Source organism: Suricata suricatta, chromosome 8 (assembly GCF_006229205.1).
Source record: "Suricata suricatta isolate VVHF042 chromosome 8, meerkat_22Aug2017_6uvM2_HiC, whole genome shotgun sequence".
Taxonomy (NCBI): Eukaryota; Metazoa; Chordata; class Mammalia; order Carnivora; family Herpestidae; genus Suricata; species Suricata suricatta.
In genome coordinates this window covers 99,341,123-99,359,846 of record NC_043707.1, presented here as the reverse complement: position 1 = coordinate 99,359,846, position 18,724 = coordinate 99,341,123, and the positions used below count along the sequence as shown (strand labels likewise).

At 54.8% G+C, this 18,724-nt stretch overlaps 1 protein-coding gene across 1 annotated transcript in view; it reads right to left on the bottom strand.

The window, feature by feature from the left end:
• Window positions 1–698: 698 nt before the first annotated feature.
• Window positions 699–18,724, bottom strand: part of SSBP3 (single stranded DNA binding protein 3) — a 162,769-nt gene continuing 144,743 nt past the window's right edge. The window contains exons 11-19 of the mRNA XM_029945826.1: window positions 11,981–12,045; window positions 11,213–11,261; window positions 10,565–10,600; window positions 10,002–10,056; window positions 8,627–8,697; window positions 2,200–2,278; window positions 1,932–1,960; window positions 1,696–1,797; window positions 699–982 (exon numbers count right to left, since the gene is read on the bottom strand). Coding sequence (XP_029801686.1) covers window positions 953–982; window positions 1,696–1,797; window positions 1,932–1,960; window positions 2,200–2,278; window positions 8,627–8,697; window positions 10,002–10,056; window positions 10,565–10,600; window positions 11,213–11,261; window positions 11,981–12,045 — 516 coding nt within the window. The 3' untranslated portion in view covers window positions 699–952. The remainder of the gene's footprint in view (window positions 983–1,695; window positions 1,798–1,931; window positions 1,961–2,199; window positions 2,279–8,626; window positions 8,698–10,001; window positions 10,057–10,564; window positions 10,601–11,212; window positions 11,262–11,980; window positions 12,046–18,724) is intronic.

Genomic DNA, 18,724 nt, shown 5'->3' with positions numbered 1-18,724 from the left:
GAGGCCGGCGGGGGGAGGTCCGAAGAGAGAGAGGAGGAAGCAGTCCTGGGAACACAGTGCATGCCACCGGGTCACAGCGCGTCTCCGCTGTGGCGGAGTCCTGAAAGCGGTCAGGTGGTCTGGCCCCTCGGGCCACACATATTGGGGGGAGGCGGTTCTGGGGTCCCAGTTGTGCAGCTGCCGGTGCCACCTCGCCGGGAGAAACCAAGCAAAACAAAACACGTTCCCACCCTTGCTTGCCCATCCGCACAAACCAAAAACCCCAAGTGGAGAAAGGGGAGTTTCTTGTCTCTTTCCAAAAAAGGCCTTTTGAAAGAAACCACCGATTGTAAACTGCCCAGTTTATTATTATTATTATTATTTTTAGATGGCTACAAAGACAGCGTGAGATCTCACACCTAGACTAGCTTTCCTGGTGGAAGGGCTTGGGTACAGACAGCAGGGCTTTTTTTTTTTGTCTTTTTTTTTTTTTTTTTTTTAAAGAAGAAAGCAAACAGGTTGATTGGGGTGGGGTGGGCGGGGAACTTGCTAGAAGCTTCCATTTTTAAAAATTTTCCCCCCAAAAAACCCCCCTGAAAACAAATTAAAAAATCCCAGTAACGGTAAAACCCCAAACAAACAAACAAAAACAACAAAAAAGTGTCATGTACATAAAAGGTCCTTTTGGAAAAGGGCAAGGGGTGGGATTTTTCTGGTCATTGACTTGAAATATATTTTTTATTTTGAGTTTTGTCCTTCATGTTTTATGGAATAAAAAGTTCGGCCTTTTTATTGCATGAAACTAAAATTGGGACAGGTGGGGGGACTGGAGGAGGAGGGTGGGGGCTGAGGGGAGTAGGAGACGCCCCTCCCCAGCTCCTGGGTAATGACACCTCACTTCTTCTTGCATAATTTCTGGCATCTTCCCGCCCGCAATGCCGGCTCTCTCTGCGTCTCGGAGAAGAGGAGGGGATCACACGCTCATCGTCATGCTTGGAGAATACTAGAAGGGCGGAAGCAGAGACAGGGCCGTTAGGGCCAAAGTGTGAGAGCATGGCTGGGCGAGGTAGCCTGTGAGGGCTCTGTCCGCTCAGCACTAGCCAGCCCCCCACCCGTCACCTCCTACCCCCGCCTCTTCCTTCTCAAATCCTTTCCTTCCAGCTGAGGAAGCAGCAGACACTGCCCTTCCCACACAGCTGCTTTCCTGCAGCCTGCCCAGGGTGCCCTGCGGGGGGAGCCAATCTGGGGTGCTCACAAGCTGCTTCACCATGACGTTTCTTCATATGAGATTGCAAATGGAAGCCAGGCCTTCTGCATGAGGACCCCGGGAAACCTCTGGGTGTATGAACCTTCCTCCCCAGGACAGACAGAAGTGGATCCCCTCAGAGGCCCAGTGGGCCAGAGCCCAGGCCTCTTGGAGTCCCAACACAGGGCTTTTGCAGCTGTATTAGCTTTATCAGTGTTGGAGGCAATGTGCCTCCCTGTGGAGGCTTCCAGAAGGTCCTGCCAGTGGCCAGGGTGGCAGCGGTTGGGGTCATGCAGTGGGGAAGTTAAGGGCTCTACACTTTGTGGAGAAAAAGGACCAAGGTGAAAGGACCTGCCAGGCTGGTCTTGGCCAGCAGGCACCACAACTTGTTACATAAACAGTCCCTGGCCCCAGGGGTAAGATGATGATCCAGGGAGGAAATAGCGGGGAGGGGTGCATGCGGCACTTACATTGTCATTCTGGAAGGAGTGGAGGAAGTTCCCTCCTAGCTCACCATCGTCTCGAGGGGTGCCTGGAGGATTGCTAATGCCACTTATGTTGTTAGGAGAATTCTGGGAAGAGGAGAGAGGAGGTGAGCACCAGTGCCCCAGCAATCTGCCCACCCAACGGGGAGAACAGCGTTCTGGAGCCTTGGGGATGGGGCAAGGTGGATGCGACCGGGGGAACACACAGAGTGCACACTCACTTTGGGAAGTCCATCTATGTCACCTGACCCTGGAAGGAAGGAAAACCAGATTGAGTTTCTTGTTTGTCCTTCTGTGGACAGGTTTCCAGACCCACCGAATCCCACGCTATTTCTGTGCAGAGACTCTTCTGTTCTGGCTGCATCTCTGGCGATCTTCCTATGTGCCCAGCCAAGGTCAGTGGGGTAGACGAGGCCTGGCGGGGCCACGGAAGGCTGCTTGGGCAGGGGCGCGGGGTGCGGCATAACCACAGGGCTGGCGCCCGCTTACCTAACGATCCGTTCATGTGGTGTGGCTCCATGCCGCCCATGCCTCCCATCGGGCCGTCCGAGCCTGGACCCATCGGGAACTGGGGGAGAAGCATAGGGTGTGAGCGGGCCCCAGGCCCTCCGCACCCCTCTCAGGGGCTCCCACCCCCAGCTACCAATGAGCTGGGCCTTCCGGAGATCCCATCTGGCTGGGCTCCCGCGTCAGGCTCGCTGAACTATCTGCGGCACCAGAAGGCTGGAGCTGGCTCCTCCCCTTGACCTTGGAATTGGGCAGGGCAGGGGTGGCCTCCCTGTGCACCAAGTGAGGAAACAAACCCAGAGAGGGAAAGACGCCAGCCCAAGGCTACACGGCATGGTACCAGGACAGCTCTCTAACCAAGTGTCATCACCCCACGACAGGGCTCTCTATGGGACTCACTGGTCAGAACCTCACATAGGCACACAAATGGGTGACTGTGCGCAGCCAGGGGCCAAAAGTACTCATGTCTCCTATCCCCGTTTTACAGATAAGGGCTCTGAAGCACAGAAAGTGGAAAATTCTTTGCCAGAGGTCCCCCACTCTGCCCCCAGGAGACGGAGGGGCGGGGACCGGGCGCAGGGAGCCTGAGCCTGGGGCTGCCCACCAGCTGCCTCTGAGCGAGTCCTCAGGAATGGAGTTCCACGGGAGAGGTGAGGAGTGACCTGGGGTCAGGGGACCGGAGTTCTCTCCTGGGGACAACGTAAGAGAAAGGCCGCTGAAGAACCCCCCCCAGGCAGAAGTGGTGGTGGTGCAGGCAGCTGAAGCTAGAGGCGGAACCTGCGGCCTGTGGGGACTATGGAACCATCTCAGAAAAGCAGCAACCAAAGGCCGGAGGTCATATCCCAGGTCGAGAAGGGATGGCTGAGCCCAGTCCGGAGGGCCAGGGCCCTGTGATGCAGACCAGACATCAGGGCGCACAGGAGCGGACATGGCAGAGTGGAGGACAGTTAGGGTGAGGGATACAGGGTCGAGTCACAGCTGAGCCTGGCCCAGAAGAGGAGTCCACGGCTATGGACACCCAACCACCCCACAGGACAGAGGTGCTGAGTTCCAAAGGGAGCTGCAGACAAGGCACAGCCAAGGCTGCAGGAAGAGGCACTGGGGAGAGGGCAGGGAAACCGAAACACTGCATGGAGGAGGCAGAGGGCCAAAATAACTGAGGACAGAATTTAGGCAGGGGGAGACACTTCACAGAAGTCATTCTAGGTAGGGACCCTGCATGAGCAGAGAGGCAGGGGGCGGCATCGGTGTCGGAGCAGAGACCAGCGGACCCAGACTGCAGGGGTACGACTAGGGTGCCAGCCGCCCACTCACATGCGCCGAGGCAGCCGGCGGCCTCCTGCCTCCTGCCTCCCAGGGCCACTCAATGGGCACCGAAGCACAGTTTTTAGCCTCTGGCAACAAATTTCACACTTATTAATCCAAGTGAGAGGAGGGTGATGGTGACCGACTTTTAAAGAAGTCAACTTAGGGGACACAGTCGTATCAGACAAAACAGTTTCCAAACGTGATGATGTCGGAAACAATGACATGTTCCGACTTTAACATGAGCATCTTTTTAAGACTTTGCATTTTCTTGTGATTATTACTAACAGCGTGACTGAGCTGGAACTCACACACCGTACAGCTGGCCTGCGGCGAGCACACAATTTGGTGGTTTTCAGCACGTTTGGAGGTGCGTGGCCATCACCATGACCAATGTCATAACACTCTGGTCACCCCGTAAAGAACCCTGGACCCATCAGGTCACTCCCCACCCTCCTCGAATCCCCAGGCCCCCAGACAGCCACTAGTTTGCTGCTTCCAGGTGCTTTCTGTAAATGGAATCATATGACCTTTGGGGCTGGCTTCCTTCGCTCAGCTGGTCTTCGAGGTTCATCTGTGTCGGGGCGTGAATCAGTACTTCCCTCCTTCTTCCGGCCAAATCACGTTCCATCATTCGGACAGGCTGCGTTCCACCAGTGGACATGGTGCTCCCGGCTCTTTAGCTTTTAGGAATAACACCGCCGTATTTTTGTGCAATTGCTACAGGACACAGGTTTTTCTCTCTCTCGGGTGGACACCTACCCAGCAGTGGATTCGCAGGGGCCTGTGGTAATTCTGTGACCTTCTGCGGGACCGCCACGCTGTTTTCCAAAGCTGCCGTGTCATTTCACTTTCCCAAAGGCATCCTGAGGGCTCCAAGGTCTTCTGGCGACGTGCTTTCCACTGGCATCTCCTGGACGGCCAGGAGCCGGAGCACCTAGGTGTGTGCTTGCTAGCTACGGGCACATCTTTGCAGAAATCTGTTTGAATCATGGCCCGTTTTTTAAACAGGACTGTTTTTTCATCACTGAGCTCCAAAAGGTCCTTGCGTATTTTGGAGTCAAGTCCGGTATCAGACACACGATGTGCAAAGATTTTCTCCACTCTGGGGGCTGTGTTTTTACCTCATTGACGATGGTGTCCTTTTGAAGTAGGGAAGTTTTATTTTTTTTATTTTTTATTTTTAAAAATTTTTTAAATGTTTTATTTATTTTTAATACAGAGAGAGACAGGGCATGAGAGGAGGGGCAGAGAGAGGAGACACAGAACCAGAAGCAGGTTCCAGGCTCTGAGCTGGCTGTCAGCACAGAGCCTGATGCGGGGCTCGAACCCACGAACGTGAGATCCGACCTGAGCCCTAGTCGGAGGCCTAACCGACTGACTCCAGGCGCCCCTGAAGTAGGGAAGTTTTAAATCTTGATGAAGTCCAATTTAGCTACTTTTTTCTTTTGTCACCGGTACTTTCAGTTTCACAAGGAAGAAGGCTTTTGCTTTCACCCAGGCCACAAACATCCAGGCCTATGTTTTCCTCGGAGCGTTTTACGGTTTCAGCGCGGGGGTGCACGTCGAGGGCTGAGTGCTCTGGGGCGATTCAGGGTTTCACGGAGGAGCAGAGGTCGCACTTCACGCACGCGCCTGTGCAGACACCGCGGTCTCTGCCCCGCGTGTTTACTCTGCAGTAGGTATTTTGTTACGTAAGTGCTATTATTTCGATAAAACCAGAGTCAGGCTAGTTAACAGTAGCAGTTGGTAGAGGACTACTTAAATAAATGGTCTGTGTGAGAAAAACGTATTTTAATAATGTTTCTGTCCTCTAATCCACTAATTTACTTGAACTCTTACTTCAATTTCACAGGCTCTATTACTATGTATTCTTAAACTATACAAATTTAAGATTTTTTTTAAAGATTTTTTTTAATGTTTTATTTATTTTTGATACAGAGAGAGACAGAGCATGAGAGGGGGAGGGTCAGAGAGAGAAGGAGACACAGAACCGGAAGCAGGCCCCAGGCTCTGAGCTAGCTGTCAGCACAGAGCCCGACGCGGGGCTCGAACCCACGAACGTGAGATCTGACCTGAACCGAAGCCGGAGGCTTAACCGACTGAGCCACTCAGGCACCCCTAAGATTTTTTTTTTAAAGCTAAATCCAATGGATTGACTAAACAGATATTACTTCTATTTGATTGTTAAAATTGTTTCTTGGGGCGCCTGGGTGGCTGAGTGGGTTAAGCATCCGACTTTGGCTAGGGTTCATGAGTTCAAGCCCCTGGTCAGGCTCTGTGCTGACAGCTCAGCTGCTTCAGATTCCGTGTCTCCCTCTTTCCCTGCTCCTCCTCTACTCATTTTCTCTCTCTTAAAAATAAATAAAACACTAAAAAACAATTTAAAAATCATGTTTCTTTCTGTCCTATAACAGGGTATTTTTGCTCTGCTTTTTTTTTTTTTTTTAAAGATTAGAAAAAGGTTTTGTACAAAGAGGTAGCTAGCACGGTTCCTTTGTTGGGTAGGTGTGTTGCATAATCCGTTCGAGGGAGGTTGTTAGTCCAGCCTGTTAAAGCCTATCCCCTCAGCATCCCTTTGGGAACACAGGTGGCACCTACGGAGGCCACACTCCTGGATGGGCCCCGGCCAGTCTGAGAAGGCACAGCAGGACAGCAAACCCGGGCCATGGAGCAGCTGGGGGCCCATCTTGCCCTCAAGGGGGCAATGGGGTGAGAGGTACCTGCTTTCCTCCAAGCCTTCTTTGAATTCCCAGCAGCCTCCAGACCTGCCTTTTTTTACGCAGTGCTAACGGAACACAGGGACAAAGGTACAATCACTCTGACCTGCTGCCGTGCCCTCCTCAGGCCCTGGTGTCAGTCCAACACGGTGACACCCACATTCGCTTCTCCATAAAAGTGTTTGTGTGTCGAGTGCTCGGGACTTTGCAGACTCGTGGAGGTTTCTGGACCTGTAAGAACTCACTTCCAGCTCTCCAAACATGCCCGTTCCCTTGGTATCTACAGGCTGGTCTAGGGAGACCAGCATTTGCCAGTCCGGTCCTCTGCTTCCCGAAGCCCATCAGGTGGGCTGACCGGTCTCCGATGTCCGTGACTTCTAAGCGTTCCGAAGCACACTGGATGTCATCATCATGGAGACCTCGCTTTCTTAGGGAAAACGGTGTTAAAGCACAGAGGTCAGACGACCCTGTGAGGTCTCAGCTGGACGCCAGGTAAGTTACAGGTTACAGTTTCAGTAAAGAAGTCGGGAAAAGTCCCATATAACGCGGCTGCCCTTTACCAGTGAAAAGGTTCTGGGGCCATCTCCTTTCCAGAACAAGTCACTACTTTGGCTGATGAGGTTTGGTCACAACCTCCCAATGCCCCCAAACGACCCAGGTGAGGTCTGCTCATTCTCTTCCAGGCTCCTGGCGGCCCCTGGAAAGATCACGGAGCGGTTCTGGAGAAACAGCACACACGCTCTGTCTTTCTGGGATTCCTTCTCTGCATTCTCAGCTCCACGGATCTCCAACGAGAGCGACATTCCAGGGGCCCGACCTCGGACAATTTTTCTCTGGCCGGTGCTGATGCTAGCCGCTGTGCGGGTACGTGCCTGGGCCCCTCTCCACTTCCACGGAGCCCAAAGTCTCATTAGGTGTGTCTGCACGTTCTGAGATCTGACTGCGAGTGACCAGAATCTTTTGCTACGAAAGCAAGCCTGGCGTCCTCAGTGAGCACACTGCCCCCTTTGGTCGCAGTACTGGGCACACGGTGTGTGGGGCAGCTGGCAGGTAAGATTTATTCACCAAATGAAATTTGCCAAATTAATGGTGTGTTGTCTGCCAAATACGCAGAGACACAAGCAAGGTCTAGCTTGCAGGTAGACAAGAGAACCACTGTCTTTGATTTGTTTTCTGCAGCTTTGTGAAAATCCTCACAGAAATCGAGGATCTGAAGCTCCAGCTCTGAGTCAAAGCACCTAACAGCGAGGGCACACATTCGTGTCGCCATGGTCTGAGGCTCCGCTTGCAAAACTGCAGAAAGCTCCCCTGATTGCTGACAAGACCTGGCAGCATCGGCTCGATGCTGCAACGGACCAACACTGACCATCAGGACGCCCCCTTGTACTGCCGCACAGGACTTTGGAGCAGCCTAAGGAAATGCAATGCCCTCAGTTCAGGGAGCCAGAGAGGGAATGACCTGATGGCAGTGGTAGAGGTGCTCGGGAGCTATGTCCAGCTATTTTGGTGGCCACCACCCCTGGCTGAGTGGTGGCAGAGGGGGCTGGCTTAGAAGGCCGTGCTGTCTCACCCCAGCCCCGTGTAATGGGGCCCCCAAGCCCAGCCCCTGGCTCTGTGGTCCAGGCACAGCAGCCTCCCTTCCAGACACTGAGCTCCCCGAGCGCAAGGCCGGGGCGATTCACCTCCCCAGCTGGCCCTGAAGGGCTGCCTGCAGAGGTGAGTCAGCCCGGCCTTCTCCTCGGGGAGCTACCAGCGGGGAGAATGGGACAGGCCATGGCTGCATAGTGCCATCTAGCAGGAGACACAGGCCATGGGAGGGAGTGGATGGGCAGACACCCGACAATCTGAGCTGCAACATTACGAGGAGCTGGAACTTGGAGAGGCCAAGAAGGGAGGAGGTGGAAGGGAGGCAATGACCCACAGAGAGGCACAGATGCTGAGGGAGTCATGGGGCTCCCAAAGGGTCTGGCGGCACAGGGCAGGCAGGTCCCCAGATGGGCTTCAGGGACCCCTACTCCAGACCTGAGAGGGTGAAGGACTGCCTGGGGTGGCAGAGCTGGTTGGCAGAGCAGGGAGTGGCCGGCGTCCACCTGCAGCCTAGTGCCGTCCCTCCCCGACACCCCACTCAGAGCTGCACAGAGCCCCACAGTGAGGCCAGGTGCCCTGCTCTGGCCAGAGGGCAGGGCACCTCCCCACCCCCCGCCTCCCAGCTGCAAAATGGGAACCGAGTTGCCTAAGAGTTAATTGCTTTTCTGACGGTTTATTTTATTCATCTTTGGTAACAAATGGCTGAAATCAATTAAACGTGCTTTCCCCTCAGCTGATGAAGTTAATTATGATTTGTTATGGTATCTGATATGTAAATTATTAGAAAGCGGACTTACGTTGGACCGGCTGCCTCCAGGCGGCACCGGATTAATCATTGTGTAGATGTTGTCACTGGAATTTGTTGAATCTGTAGAACAGTGGAAACCCACAAGTCGGGGTGATTAATTCATTTCTTAATTAAAACAAACTCGTGGCACTTGAACTCATTCTTTTGTATTTTATCATTGAAAATCTCTTCTAAGTACCACCATTTTCTGGCTAATTTGTATTTAATGAAGATTCACAAAGTTTTTAATCACAGAAAATTCAACTGTGAAAACCGCTCAGCCCTGAAACAAAGGAGTCCGGGGTGTCTGGACAGCAGTGTGGACGTGGCAAAGGGGGGGGCAGGTGGCAGCTTCAAATTCTCATCTCCCCACCCCAAAACAACCCGGTGCCCAGACCTCGCCAGGAACCATGCACGGCCGGCCAGACTACCACCTGCGCTCTCCCCCAGGCCCGCCCAGCGGTTCTAAACTGAACTGGGGAAAAAGAAACATCACAATTACCCAGAGGCCACCTTGCCAAGCTGATGGGACAGGAGGGAGGGGAAGCGTGGGGCTGGAGACGCATTAACATATGCAGTGGCTTAATGTGACCCAGTCTGAATGTAGGTCATGCGGCTCATAAAAATGCAGCAGCAGGAAGAGGAGCGGGAGTGGGGGCCGGAACGTCACAGCTGCCGCCAGCTCCAGACTACTGCTGGGAGGCCAGGGGTCTGGAGAGGGGGGACCCCTTCGTCTCCCCAACGAGCTAGGGAAGTCTCCTAAGAAAACCAGCTACCATGTTTCTATCAGGAGCAGACACCCCATTTCTAGGACAGAAATCCAGCTACGTCGCACTTTTTATTTTTGGGGAGTGTAGATCGTGTGTGGGAGTCCTTCTAGATGGCGGTATGTTATTCTCAGGTGGGAAAGACACACAACCGTGAAGTCGTGCGTCTGCGCATGTGCGCATGCCCGCACGTGTACATGCAGGCCCTCTTCTGATGAGAGGAAGAGGGAGGAGAGACCGCCTGTATAGAGGACCAGAAAATAGAGGTGTTGTGTCAGAGTCCCCATCCCAGGGCGCCAGAATCCCAAGCCCCTTTTCTGTCATTTAGAGACATCTACAGACAGGACAGGTGCCTGCCAACCAGTGCAAGCCCAGGACGGTAGGACCCCTCGCTCCTGGAGCTCCCCCTGTTGCCTCTGATCTAACCAGAGATGAGGAGTGACCTTGCTGAAGGCACAGGGATGGTCAGCGACACCGGGGGCCTCTGCCTCCTAAACCCCTGTTGCTGACATGCCTGGTGGGGGACACGCTGCTCAGAAAGGGTGGCTAGTAAGCTTGGGCCCCCTCTAGGACCCTCTAACTCCCTCGATCGCACACTCTCTCCCCAAGCCTTCTTACCTGCAGGACTAGGCATGATGGGTGTTCCTGGAGGGCCACCACCACCAGGAGGTCCCTGGAGAGGAGAGGAGAATGGACATGAGAAACCCACAGCAGCAACACAGGTAGGGAGAAGCCACCGAGCTCCCGCCTCGTCAAAGTCAAGTGTTCATCCAGGCCCCAGCCTGGCATTCCGCTCTCACTAAAGCTCAAGGAGAGCCCGAGGGTTTAAGCGCTGGGGGAACTGGATTTGGACCCCCCCCTCCACCCTGCACTTCCTTTCTTTAAACCCAGAGGCAGCTGTGGGTGTGCACATGCCGACTGGTGGAACCAGAGGCCTGTGGTGGAAACCAGCTAGGCCAGCTGGTCTGCCCCCACGATGGGTGACCCAACCCTAGGCCTTGTTTGGGGACTTCCGGGCCCCCAGAAGGTACAGATCCCTGAACAGTGACAGCAGGCTCTAGCACAGTTTGGAACTTGTACTCAGAGTGTGTTCTGAAGGGAACGAGACGGGGACCCTGGAGTTCTGCACCTTCAGTCACATGTGGCGGGACACGCAAAGCCCCAAACCCTCCCACACTTACCACGTAGGTACCAGGTGACGAGGAGGAGTATGGAATCTAAAAACAAGAGGTTGGGGCGGGGGGCATGTGTCAGAGTCCCTTCTTCTGATACTCGGTGCCCTGGGGCTTCCAAATCTACTGGGGGACCCACCCCCTCTTGCTGGGAAAGGCTGTGGGACACCCTGGGAGGGGGCCAGGGCTCTGAGCAAAGCCCAGTTTCTACACTGAACTGATCCCGAGAGCCTCGGCAGGGAGCTGAGGGGGCATGGGCAAGGGAGACCCTCCAGTATGAGTGGACAGGGAAGTGAGGGCTTCCCTCGACTCCTCTGCCCCAGACTGTCTGTGCTGAGCCCCTTCCCAGCTCCTTCCTCTGAGAACTGGAGGCCAGCCCTGCCAGGGAAGAGAGGCTCGCCAGAACCTTCCATGTGCACAATGCTCTCTGAGCAAGCTCTCAGTACATGCAGACTTTCTGCAGATCAGTGGGCTGGGCTGGGGCCAAAACCCTGAGGCCCCAGCATGTTAACCCCAAGTCTCTACTCATAGGTGGGGCTCCCCCTGGCAAGCATCAGGTGGAGTGTTGCTGCATCCCCGACTCTCAAGATCCCCCCAACCTGGGGACAGGAGCACCCTGTAGCCTAGAAGCCCCTCCCACTCAACCTGGGTACTCACTGAGTTAGCACTGTTAGGATTTGGCCAAGGTCTGCCAGCTCCGGGGCCCCTGAGAGACAGAGGGGGGAGAGAGAGAGAGGGAGAAAGATGGCAACGATGAAAAAGGTGTCATCGACCCCTAAGGGGTGGTGCCAGCAGCGCCAAAAGGAAAGGGTTGACATCACTAACAGGAAGTGCTTCGCACGGCCCTTGGGCCTTATACACCTGATGCTCGGGCAGTAATGGGTAGGCAGCAACCTGGCTAGAAATCCACAAGCTTCTCTAAATTACGTGAAAAACATGTAAAGTATATAGCATTGCCTCTGCGTGTACACCTTCCCAGGAAGAGGACCCATAGACTGTCACGGGGAATCTATCCCCATAAGGGGGTTAAGAACCACCAAAGCACTACAGCAGCGGTCCACTGTACCCCTGTACAAATCCTGGCCCTGGCACTGGGAGCCGTGTGAACACGGGCAAGTTACTTCACCTCTCTGCGCCTCAGTTACCTCATCTGTCAGTGGGGGTCATAACTGCCTCACAGGGTTATTATGCAGAGCAGGCGGCGACTCCGCATAGCAGGCTCGGAACCACACCCGGCATGGAGAGGCACCATACGGGACCCTGTGAGGTCTTATCCCAGTATAGCCAACACCCTGGCTCCACTGCTGAGAGGCCTGAGGTCCAGAGAGGTGCCAAGAACGACTGTTCACGAGACTTTTGGGGGGACCGGCAGAGGGTCGGGGCGCCACGGGCTCTGAGCTGCCAGCAAGGTCCTTTTTGCCTTACATGTTAATCCCGGGCATGGCGGGGCCGAGGGAGTTGGGTGGTGGTCTCATGCCGCTGCCGTAATTCTGCAACGATAACCAAGGGTCAGTCTATGAGAAGGAGAAGGGGCACCGGAGAGGGAAGGGGGGAGGAAAGACAAACAGAACAGAAGCAAGAGGATTAGTCTGTGGAAAGGATTTGATGAGAAAAAGAATAACACATTCATTAAAAAAGGTGAGGGGGGCAGTGGGAGCTGAAGGATGGGGCCACAATGACAAGCTAGCACAGAGGGACAGTCACAACTTTAAACACATCTTCGCGGGTCTCGGGAGGGTTTCTCTCAAAAGCATGCGGATGTCCAGCAAGCCCTCTCATCTTGGGTTTCGGGTGGGTGAAAGGAGCGGACGTGAAACAGAACTGACCGGCAGACACCTGCCCCCCTTAGGAGCTCTGAGGGAGAAAACTGCCAGAGGCTGGGGGCAGGGGCCGGGTCTGAATGTGGAAGGGGAAGGGATCCCCAGAGGCCTGGCTGGCAGCTGTCCCCGAGGCCCAGCACGTATAGACACCCCACCTTGCCCCACGCCTGGCTTGTCCCCCAATCCAGGTCACCTGATTCAAGTGTGAGCGTGTGGGGCCCTCACCAAGCACAGGGTGAGAGAAGCCGCAAGAAAACTCAGGGAAGAGTCCCACCTCGGCTCAGTACAAGCCTCCAAGGAAGAGAGTGGTGAGTCACAGAGCGCTTGGATCAGGAACCTCCTATCGCTGCTCCCCCAACTCCCCTCTTGCAGTGCTGTTTGCTTGCAGAAGAAATACCTTGCCTCCCTTCTCCACTTGGGCTCCTACACAGCCTCCAAACCCAGCTCAAAGAGCATCTTCTCTGTGGAGCCTTCCTTGCCCACTTCTTAGGGTTAACTGCTTCATCTTATTTACTCCCATAATGCCTTGTAATCCCCCTACCCCTGCCACGGCCTGTACCACACTGGGCTATGATCATGGCCACATGTTCCTCTCTCCCACTGAGCTCCAAGTACCTCTGGAGGGTGGGGACTAGATCTCAATGACGTTCATGCACGCATCACCCCATGTACTAGCAGCCATGGACCGGGTGCTGAGTCACTGAAGGCGTGGACAAGTAAATGAATGGGAAGTAAAACTGGGCTAGTTGGGCTGCTTAGGCTCTGCCTTTGTAGAATCTGAAAGAAGTAAGGTTGGTGGAAAATTGACGGCAAAGGAACAGCCAGGATTAGCCGAGCACGTAACACATTTTACATACAGTCTCTGGCTTGTCCTCTAACACCTCCAGGAAGCTAGTGCGATTGCCATCTTACCGGAGACTGAAGGTCTGAGGTGAGAAAGGTCCGCCCAAAGTCAGTAAACCAATGACTCGGCTAGGGATGAAACCAGGATCTGCAAGGACGCCCGGGTGGCTCAGTTGGGTAAGCGTCTGACTTCAGCTCAGGTCATGATCTCGTGGTTCGTGAGTTTGAGCCCCACGTTGGGCTCTGAGCTGTCAGCTCAGACCCTGGAGCCTGCTTCAGATTCTTCGTCTCCCTCTCTCTCTGTCCCTCCCCAACTTGGGCTCTGTCTCTCTCAAAAATAAACAAACGTAAAAAAAAACAAAAACAAAAAAACCAACCCTGGATCTGCATGCCTCTAGGTCTGCACTCTCCCTGCACGTCCAGTGAAAGGCAGGAGAGGAGCAGCACTGGAGATGCCAGAGCCCAAGCTGACAAGCTCAAAGCCAACAACATGCTGGTGACAGGTTCTCCTGCCAAGGATCAGCTCCCGAACCTTAAAGCCGTGGGGCCATCTCCTCTGCCTGGTCACCCTGACTGAAGAGACACACAGACTGGGTGGAGACTGTGACGGGAGTGGCACCAGGCCATGTGGCAGAGGTGAGGGGGCAGACAAGGACAGCCACGGAGGGGTCCTGGGGCAGTCCCACGTCCCACGAGTCAGCTCTGGAAACGTGCAGGAGCCAGGGAGTCTCTGAAGCCAGTGGTGCGGGCTGGCAGGGGCTGCAGCTCTGAGGCCAGAGCACAGGAGAGCCAGCCCCCACCCGGGCACAAATGTGTGACGTTGGGCAAACCGCACGAGCGGCCCCAGCACTCACTCCAGGCCAGGCCGCGCAGCGGGCTTGGTCATTACAACAGCCCCATCTTGGTTTTAAAGATAAAACACTGCGGCGCACAAGCAGAGTCACAGCCCTTGTGAGGCTGTGTGCATGGCAGGCCCGTGGCTGAAGGCCGCCAGACTGGTCCTGGCTTCGCAGCTGCCACCCTCTGCTGGGCTGCCTCGCCTGCGCCATGGGGACACAGAGCCCCCGACCTTGCAGGCCTGTGAGGATCAAATGACTCGGTGGCTTTGAAGTGCTCTCTGTCGGCTCTCGTAGGTGTGTTCTGATTTGGGATGTTAGCGGCAGAACGAACACCAAAGCCCTTAATGCTGCCTTAAGCATCGCAGAAGCTCGGGTCTTAAGGGGTCCTTCCTAAGTCCCACATGCTGCTGCTGAATCTCTACACGAATCACGGCCTTGCTTCCACTGCTCCAGGACAGGAAGCTTGCCACCTCCCCGGTGTACGGCCGGGCGGCTGACAGTCTTCCAGCCAGAGACCCCTTGCAGGGGCTACCGTGCATCCTGCTGCGTCCCGCCCAGGAGAGCGGCCTGGAGTGGGCGAGGGGAGAGGACAGGCCGGTGCTCACTCCCGAACCACGTGCGCACATTCGGTGTGCAGCCCCTCGGGGGAGGCGCTGGTGCCACCTGCTGCCGTTCCTCCCCCTACCCCACCTTCCAGAGCCTCCCCAGTAGCCAGTCCAGCACCTCCTGAGATGGGGGGTGCCCACCATATCCTCCCTCCTCCAGGCCCAGACCCTGAGGGCCACTTATGTCTTCCCATTTCAAAGAAGACAAGCTAGAGGCCCAGAGCGGCCAAAGACTTGCTCTAAGGTGCGAGGGAAATCAGGAGTGAAAGGAGGGCTGAATGTCAACTCTGGGGAAAACACTGGCCTTTTCATAGAGGGCTCAGAGGCATGGTTTTGAGCCCAGAAATGGCTCTCTTCCCTCAGTGTCCACCTGCCCACAGCACTGGACTGCAACGGGGGACCACCAGCCCGATGCTCCCCTCACCCCCCACCTTCCACACGGCTCTGCAGGGACAGCTGGAGGCCTACGAGGGATCCTCGCTGTAGTGTGGGGCTGGCTACATCCATGGGGCAGGGCAGTCCCCTTCATCCTGTACCCTCACTCTCATCCCCACTTGGGAACCCCAGACGCTGGGCATGAGGTTCTGGTCCACTGTCAGGAATGACAAAGGACCGCCCTGCTGGGGACCTCAGGTTAGGCATCAGGCTCTGGACACAGGAAAGCACCAGGCAGCCAGCAGGGCTAGGACCTGCTCCTTCTGCCTGCGGCTCCCAGAGGGGCTCTTCCTTGGTGACGCCTAGCACTATCTTCACCTTAAAGTAGGGGAAGAACATTCCAGTCTTTAGGACAGGCTGTCGGGACCATTTCCTGGGCAGCAGGGGCCTGTCCTCCATTTCCCTCTCATCATATGAGGTTTTGGGGGGGGCTCTACAGGCCTCCCCCACCAGGCAAAGTGAAGAGTGGCCGCTTTTTCCTCATCCAGCCCCTAATACCTCTAGCCAGGTTCATGATCCTTCCATCTCTTGCTGGGGCCACAGGCAGGACCAATAAAGAGGCAGGCTGGCCTGGATCACAGGGAGAGGCAGTTTCCTCTGGGTGGCACAGAACTGTCCCCAGCAATTATGGACTATCCTTCATCTGAACCTTCTCAAATGCAGACAAGCTTGGATGGTGATCTGATACTAGCCTGTGCGGCTCCATCCCGGGCCCGGATACTGGCAATGCTGGTAATTGGGCCACACAGTGTAGGAGCCACAGCACCCCTGAGGGGGCCCTGCATTCTGTCCACAGGAGCCCGGCCAGCAGCCCCTGCGGATTTAGCCTCACTCCAACACAAGTCACTCCTGAGGAACTCAGCCAGAGCGTTCCCATCTGATACTGACACAGTTCTTTAAAGAAAGACTATAACTAAGTGGTTATATTACCTCCTTTTAGGCACTGGCCCTTTCACAAAATCAGAGTAAAATCTGTCTGACACGCTCAGGGAACAGGGCAGGGCGATGCCTGGTGTGCTGGTTCCTTTGTGACGTTCAGGCTAAAATGTAACACAGGCTCAAAAAGAACAAATGTCACTCCGTCCAGCTTTGAAATCTACAAAGTAGCCCCAAGACTATACTGTGCCTATTCTTTGTTCAGAAAGTTCTAGAGTGGTCACTGGCTATTAGCACTCTTCTTCCCCGCTTGGAATAACAGGCTGATGGTTTCCCACATCTGTGTTTGGTCTCAGTACGGCACTGTGCATGCAGTGGTACTTACTAAAGGTTGCCTGAGGGGCTGGCCTTGTTTTCTAAGAGCCCAGGCTGGGGCAGAAGCAGGACCCCCTCCCTGAGCCAGGGTTCTAGGGAGGGAGTGCAGTCTGGTGAACACCCTGCGGGTGCCTCATACTGTTGCTACCAGACCTACAGTGGACCCGGCAAGGTGATCACCAGGCTGCCCATTTTGCAGATGAGGGACTAGAGGCCCAACCAGGCTGAGCTGTGGCTGGAACGGTGTTTTCCAGCACTAGGTTCTGATTTCATTCCCCTCCTGTCCATTGGGAGTGATCAAGAGAACACTGTCAGGGGGCAGACAGAAAGGGCCGGAGGCAGGAGGTGTAACAGTACTGCCCTCAGCCTTGGGGTCCCAAACTTCTAGGCTCTACAGTGCCCACTCCCTGGTTGAGGACAAAACCTGTCCCCCCAGGCCCAGCCCTTCCACCCCCAGTGAGGGACTGGTGCAGACATTCTGGATTGCTCTGAGGGAGCTCTGGCTCTGGCATTTTGACTGCACTCCACCCAGAGGGGTACAGGAGACATTGGCAAAGCACTTTAGGGTCTCTCTATTGATACAATAAAGTCAAATAAAGAACAAGAGACATTTCCAGAGCCCCTGTGGTTGGTGGGGAATGGGATGGGTCAGCCGGCCTGATCCCTGGGCTAGTATCTCCCTCCGCTCTGAGCACCCCTGTCAGGGCCTATGGGAGAGCTCTGCCCGTGCACACCATTTGGAGAAGCCAGGAGAGCCACATTGGATGCAAGAGGCCTTTTCTGGGGAAGACCTCAGTCTTTAGGAGCCTCACCTCTTTTAAAGTACGCCACAACAGTATGCCAGACTGCTGGTCAGTGACTCTGACGTGACGAGACAGCTGCTAAGCCACAAGTCCTAAACTTACAGAATATTCTGCTCTCAGGCAGCCTGCTGACATTCGTTCCCAGCTTCCAGAACCTCATTGTTACTAACTGCTAATGGCCTCAGCCAGAAAAAAAACAAAAACAAAACAAAAACAAAACACATACAGCTCAAAGCAATCACCAAACCCACACAATTAGAATCCTGAACCCTGATTTTAAGCCCCCACGTTGGAAAACACACACCTCTTACTAAGAGCACCCATTTGAGGCATAACGTGAGAACCCAAACCTCCCCCTTGAGCGATTCTGTCCGGCAGACACTGGTCACGGTGGCTAAGCCTCCAAGGACCCAGAGGGGTGGGCGGGGTATAGCAATGAAGTTTTCCTGTCTCCCATCCATCCTCTTGTGTCCCCAGGTCACCAGGGATGTTCTGGAAGTCCTAGATCACTGCTTATCCACCCCCAAGAGTAACTCTAACGTGCAGCTGAAGGACCCAAAGGTTCCTGACTCCGGAGACGGACTGGAAGGCTCTGCTTTCAGACCCTGCTGCCCCTCCCACCTGGCCTGCAGAGGTCAGCTGGCGACAGCCATATAGTAGGAAGGGGCTACTCTCTGGGGCTTAAAAGGAACTGGTGAAAACACAAGCTTTGGGTGATTTGAGGAAAGAAAAAACTAACAAACAAACAAGAAAACCAGAGGTCCAAATGGCATGAGCTTGCGTCCTTTTACAATTATGAGGCCAGGAGAAGCCAAGGGCCTCCCTAACATTTACAGAGGCTGCGGCCACCATCCAGAAGAAAGCAGTGGGCTGGGCGTGCTAGAAATACAACTCCAGATGGAGCGGAGGACTGTGGGTGTGGGCAGACACCTCTCGCTCCAAAAGCGGGGCACGTGTCTGAGTGGGATCACGCCTCCTCCTTCTCCTCCTCAGGGAAACGGAAACCCGAGGAGGGGCCCAGAAAATGCAAATACCGGCAGGCAGGGAGAGGGGAAGAGACCAGCGGGCTTCCAGGCAGGGCAGAAAGGGGAAACAATACCCTACAAGAGAACGGTCTTCATTTTGAGAACTCAAACTCCCTTCTTATTCAGACTTCCGGCTTCTGTCAGTCAGATAAGCACACTCTCTGCCACGGTTACCTCAGGGGCAAAGCCACATTCAAATACTTGGAAGAGCAGAACCAAGTGTGATAAGGTTCTACCACAGGAATGGCCTGTCAGACCTCTGCCTGATGGTCCTGTGGAACTGGGAAGTGGGTCACGAGGAGCGACCGCTGTGCTGTAATTGTCAAGAGGTAGACAGGGCACCTGACAGAATTTCTTCCAGAGGGTTCTGAGGTGTCCTTTATGACAACAGAACCCCTCTGGTCAGAAGAAACCTTACCTAGGAGCCTGGTACTTGAAACTGGCAGAAGCTCTGGGTTGAAGTGGGTCTTAGGGGCCCTGGCCAGCCGGGCCTCCTGTCAGTTGGGGCGGCATCGCTGAGAGCCGTGGGCATAGATACATTCCTTCCC